The following is a 6,216-nucleotide window of genomic DNA, read 5'->3' as shown; positions in this document are numbered from 1 at the left end:
GGAGGATTATGACTAAATGAGGACACGGGGGGATTTTAATAGTGTGGAGGTGCAGAAAGGATCTCATTAAATGTCAGGGCAAAGGGGAGGTATTTAGTGTGGTGGAAGAGAAGGGGCTTATTACTGTGTGGGTGTAAAAGAGGGGGAATTATTCATGTTGGGGAATTACAGAGGGGTATTGTATAAGGGGCGGAGGGTGCTGGAAAAGTATGGAGCCTAGGGGTCCTATTACATTGAGCAATTTTTAACGATTTTTAACGATTAATGACTAACTATTGCAAACGAGATTATCGTTAACCTGAAATCGTTCACCATATTACACAGAACAATAATCGTTAGTTACGATCGTTACAATGATCGTTATTGCGATCATTACTATGATTGTTCATTGTGTTTCTGGGATCAGAAGGAATAAACTATGTGCAATTACATTGAACCATTAGTGAAAAAACGCAGAACTTGAGCGAACAATTTAACGATTTTTCGCACAATAATCGTCCCGTGTAATAGGGCCCTAAAATGTTTTTTTTTTCGATAGATGCTGGACCTGGACCAAATGAAGAAGAGAGAAAGTGAACTACTCCCAGGTGAGTCAATGGATGTAATTGCACCCTGATCACTATATTGTCACTATGTGGGGGTAATGCTGGACTCTCTATAGTGTTTTTTTTTTTCAGTAGCAGTACTGGTATTGTTAAATCATTAAGCAGTGGTAGTGTGTTCAAGATGGTGGTATTTCTCCCTTGTGTAGTGGTAATATTTAGTCACTATGGGGTGGTGATATGCGGTCCTTATGTGGCGGTATTATTTGGTGTTTATATGATGTTGATGTAAGTATAGCAGGCTTTGTTCAGGAGCAGCATGGTGGTAATATGTGTGGTGATTTTCTGGATGTAAAACTTACTTTTGATTTTCAGGGGGAGGGGCACCACATAGGTTCTCGCCTCAGGCAACAGAAAATCTTAAAGGGAACCTGTCACCGGGGACGTGAGCACAGAGCCTGTCAGACCCTCCGGTGCAGCCCCCGGATACTTACCCTTTCCGGCCAGTCCCGCTCCTGGAGTTGTTCCAGGGACGAAGATATCAGCGCCCGAAGCCATGCGCTCGCTGTATGCAAATTACCCGAGATGAGTCCGATGCCCATAGAGAATAAATGGAGCAATCATTCTCTATTGGCATCGGACTCATCTCTGCAGTGGGCGCGCACGGCTTCGGGCGCGGATATCTTCGTCCCGGGACCGGCTCCAGGAGCGGGACTCGCTGGAAAGGGTAAGTATCCAAGGGCTGCACCGGGGGGGTCGGGCAGGCTCTGTAGCCGCGTCCACGGTGACAGGTTCCCTTTAAAGCCGTGTACCCGCTGGTACATCTGCTTAAATCCACTGCAAAGATATTTCAGCAAAATATGATGCCAAGACCTGTGCACGAACAGGCACAAGACCCATTGATTTCAATAACCAGAACGCAACCAGCTGACTAGATGTGGGTCACTTTGCAGGTGTACATAAGATTTTAGCACATCATGCTTTTGAGTAAAACATAGCCACTCGCTGACTACATTCCAGCCACTGAAATGAACAGGATCCATACTTGTATGTGCAGATATGCTGATAACCCCTTTAAGGCCCTATACACATTACAGCATGGGTCTAGAGCACTGCTGCCCTTCAGCTGTTGCAGAACCACAATACCCATCATAACCAGACAGCTAAAGCTTTGGATTTGGCTGTCCAGGCATGATGGGAAATGTAGTATTGCAACAGCTGGAGGACTGCAGTTTGGAGACCCATGCATTAGAGATTCAAGGACCCAACCTCCTGATTTCAATAGGTATGTTGACCAGCTAATGCGGACTCTTTCCCCCCCAATGAGATGATGCAGGGTGAAATAAGTATCAGTCATGTTCAGTAACATTTGTTCTTAGGTAGCTAAGCCACTGCCAGCATATCTGAGTGTTCATGTGTGTGGGAAATGGTAGAGGTAGCTGTTGGCTGAACAGGCTGACAGCTATTTTAATACAGCATTTAAATTTCATCCAATATAGTTCATGACTACGCCAGTTTCTACCAATAAGTTATTACACTCTCTGACATCAAGCTTCTATGGTATGTTTCCACAGGGCTGCAATGGTAACAATTACAGCATGTTATACCTGGCTGTATCAGGGCAGCGCAGTTCCTACGATGGCATACTCCACTCACGTCAATCCATTAACTTTCCTGATTACATTTTTAAAAGAAGTTTTTATTTTTTCACATCCTTAAATGATTCGCAAAATATATTAAACAGGAACCTCCTGACCCAAATAATGGAACACTGTACACTTCCCAAAATAAAATAAAAAAAAAAAAAAAGGAGGGGGCGTTGGGAAATAAAAAGACAAAAATCACATCCACACAATAAAAAAGGGATCCCGCTTCACCAGAGAGACCAGTAATGAAGAACGACTGTCCGCCGCGGGAAAGCTGGCCTGGTCGGCAGTGAGGGGCACGTGATCAGTTAGACATAATGTCAGCAATTTTAGAGGGACATGTTTTAGCCTCCTGATTCTAAGCAAAGTCACCGAATGCTAGATGACAAAGGCTGCACGGGCCTGAAGCATTGGGACAGGAAACCTGAGCAGAGAGAAAGGATGATGCCAATTTATTGAAAACCTGAACCATTAGCTGGAAGATGGTAGCTTTAGTTCACTGTGATAGGGACAAGAATAATAAAATAAAAGTTGCAAAAAGAAAAAAAAAAAATTATAATAATTAAATTAAGACAAATTGTAAAACTTGAAAGGAAGGTAGGTGAGAATAAAACCGATGTTGTATTATTTTTTTTAACATATGCCCTTTAGGAAATAAATTATAGTATAGATTCAATGACAAGAGGAAGCCATAATCGTTTAGAGCAATGCCATTCCAGTTCATTAGGAACAAGGGGGACTTCAGCATAGCAAACAGTGCCAGCCCTGGTTTCCTAAATGGGCAGAAAGAGTGTAATTCATCAATACTTTTACATAGTACCATGATTATTATGACAAAGCTGAGCAACAACAGGGACAAGGCCTGGAAGATTATGGCTTTCACTCTTTATAGGAAATATGAATTTGCAATGAATTTGGGTCTTTTGAAACAATGCTAAAATTTAGAACTCTTTCACTGTCAAGTACAAAGTTACACAGGCAGAGAAGCAGTTAAACTAAAATGACCCCTGGAAACGGTGTCAGCCCATCATTTTGTAAAGGGTTGCAAGGGTCTTAAAGGGTATAACATGTGAAAGGGGCATCAGAGGGTCCACACTGGAATGGTTTTCAGGTTCTCTGTAGGTGTCCGGAGAAAGGCTTCCATGATGCTGCTGCCTTTAGATCAATATGCTGAATAAATGTTATCCAAGCAGAAAGGCTTCTCATATCTGTTCTCAGCAGAGAGAAATATTGTCATCTCAAAGATTAAACTTGGAAGTCAAGCCTTAGAAGTCTTGTGCTCCCTTACCGTTACCCATCTTCTTGGATATTAACAGGCCACGTATAGGGTTCAACCTCTGCATCATACACCAACATGACAGCCCCCGGAGTCGCAAAAGGCAGGAATAAAAAGAACAGTAAAAAGAAAAAAAAAAGCAGGAAGCCATGGGAGTGCTACCCACATATTGCACAGTCTTTAATTCTCTGCAGGACTTTAAAATCAGGAGTAGGTAGGGTTGGGGGAGGAATGGCTGATAATGATGACAGAGGCAATGATGATGATGATACAAAATGGCGGCCCATGAAAGGCGTCTGAGAAGGCAAGGGTGAGGCTGGGGTGGTGTGGAGTAATAGTAACAGTCAGACACCACAGCGCCACATGTCCGGTGGGGAGCGAGGGCCGCTCTAAAACTCATCACTCTCAGCTGCGTGCAATTGTGTGTCATCTGCATCCGTCATGCTGCTCTCCTGCGACTCATCAGTTCCCACTTGAAAGAAACAAAAGGAGATGTTTGTTACTTATCACAAGAACGATGCCAGCTCAAGCTGACGGCTTCTGATTTCACAACTAAGACGGCAGGCTCTGGGTGACATATTAAAGCCTTGAATGCTAGTCTTTAAATAACCTGGCGATAAAGATAAAATACGGCTGCCATTTAACATACATCTGTCCGCTTTGTTTTTAAAGCAGAGCTCCATCTGCAGGTCACAGATAACAAAAAAAGAGAAATAAATATAAAATTAAAAGCTAGGGCTTTTCCTACCTCTTCAACCTTGTTCATCACATTCGGCTTCAGTAATTTATACCTATATGTGTGCTATGGCCTATCAAAGTTAGCAGATGTTTTTTAGCTGCATTTAAACTCTATGGCACTGATGGAAAATGCTAGCCAATAATATTTTTTTTGTGATTTGCTTCTTTCATGCATTGATTTGTAAGAGAGGGGATGGTATATTTGGATTTGGGCAGCTAGTTGTGCATCTCTTTCTTTTTTGTTTCAGAAAACTTTGCAGCTGTCGTGTGTACATGAAAAGTAACACCAATTCTGCCCACTATATAACTTGGATTTTGTACCGATACACTGCATGCAATGAGGAGGATCTCCCCTATACTTCCATAGCAAATGAATCCTCTGAAGCAGTATGCTAGCTGGTATGAAGTCTCCCATACACACAGAAGAATGGACCCTGAACCCTACTCTATAGTGCTAGCTACTATGATGTCTCCCATACACTGCACACATAGAAGGAATTCTGCTCCCCTGTGTTTCTAAAGTGCAATAAATAAAAGTACCAGCCGCGGCTGCAGCAGTAGCTGTAAGCCTGAAAAAAAGGACTTAAATCCCCCAGGCGCGTGACAGGCAGTGGCGGGGAAGTAGTCATCTGGGCGGCTCCCCGTTTGTATCTAGTCACCACGCTCGGAGGGATGATTGACAGACAGGAAAGGCCAGTAAGGGACCTCTCTGCCTGTCATTCATCCTCTCAGAGCGTGCCGACAGGCAGAGCGCGGTGACTAGATAGGGACAGGGAGCCACCCATATGACTACTTCCCCGTCGTTGCCTGTCACATGCCCGGGGGATTAAAGTAATTTTTTGGGGTATACAGCTACTGCTGCAGCCACAGCCGGTACGGGCCGCTGCTGCTGCAGGAGCTGTAAAACAGCAGTTTAGGGAACCATATCAGCCCGATTGGGTTGATTGGTTCCCTTTAAAGAGTTAAAAGAGCTACAGCAGAGAAAAAAAATGCTCTCTTTCTCTAGTAGACCTACAGGTTTACATGCCTTTCAATGGGCACCATGTAGAGCATTTGTCCAGGCCCTCCCATGCCTGGCAGTGATGTGGTGTGGAATTCAAACCTTCAACCCCAGTAATGCAATTTCTGCACCAATTTTGCTAGATATCTATTGTAGATAATTGCTATTTAGTGTTGACGCTATTGTTGCGCATTAACCACATAGCAATATCTGCAGCACCGCATAGATTTTTAGTGCAATTTATTAAAGATAATTTGCAGTAGAAAAATCTATTTCTGCTGCATGTTGTCTTAGGGTCAAGTTCACACAGCAGAATTTGCACTGAATTTCAAGTGGAGTCCACCCTGCTTGAAGTTCCGCCTTTCCCACTGATTAAGTAGGATGTCCATTCACACTACGGAATTTGCGCAGAATTTCAAGCGGAGTGCACGTGATGTCTTACTTCGCTTGAAATTTTGCGCAAATTCCGTAGTGTGAATGGGACCTTAGGGTTTATACACATGGGCTGGCTTTGCACTGTTTTTTTCAGATTTTTAGCAAAACAACTTTTTTGCAGTACAAATCAAGTGAAAACTGGCCCATGTGAATACACCCTTAGACTAAGGCCCCTCTTACCTGTTTCATAAGGGTAGCACTCACTGATTTGTTCCTCCTGTATTACAGCCTCTTCATCATCTGGCAGGTATCGCTTATCTATGGCCTCTTTGATCTGGTTATTGGCTCCTTTGGGATCCAAGTCCATGGCCCATGAAAAGTTCATAAGGGCTAAGTGTGTCTGACCGAGCTTCTTATACACCTGTGGGGGACAGTACAGGAGGGGAAACTGCATAAGCCAATAAATAAAGTATAAGGCGAGAAATCAAGGTTAACCAGATCTATTATTTATAGCACTTCTACCTTCTGCATTTACAGGGGTTTCTGCCTTTCTATAACATTAGACAATCACTGCCTAAAGTGATACTGTGCAAGACCTTCCCAATTGTTTTCCCAAGACCTTCCCAATTTTTGCATTTT

At 43.3% G+C, this 6,216-nt stretch overlaps 1 protein-coding gene across 2 annotated transcripts in view; it reads right to left on the bottom strand.

The window, feature by feature from the left end:
• Positions 1-2,220: 2,220 nt before the first annotated feature.
• The window catches only part of CDC27 (cell division cycle 27), a 29,481-nt gene continuing 25,485 nt past the window's right edge, over positions 2,221-6,216 (bottom strand). Inside the window, exons 18-19 of one of the 2 annotated variants that reach the window (XM_069952098.1) lie at positions 5,842-5,998; positions 2,221-3,936 (exon numbers count right to left, since the gene is read on the bottom strand). In XM_069952098.1, coding sequence (XP_069808199.1) covers positions 3,854-3,936; positions 5,842-5,998 — 240 coding nt within the window. In that variant the 3' untranslated portion in view covers positions 2,221-3,853. Of the gene's footprint in view, positions 3,937-5,817; positions 5,999-6,216 lie in introns of both variants that reach the window. The other variant, XM_069952096.1, reaches the window with a different exon arrangement.

Source organism: Dendropsophus ebraccatus, chromosome 14 (genome assembly GCF_027789765.1).
Source record: "Dendropsophus ebraccatus isolate aDenEbr1 chromosome 14, aDenEbr1.pat, whole genome shotgun sequence".
In the NCBI taxonomy this organism is placed as follows: Eukaryota; Metazoa; Chordata; class Amphibia; order Anura; family Hylidae; genus Dendropsophus; species Dendropsophus ebraccatus.
This window is presented reverse-complemented; position numbering and strand designations above follow the sequence as displayed.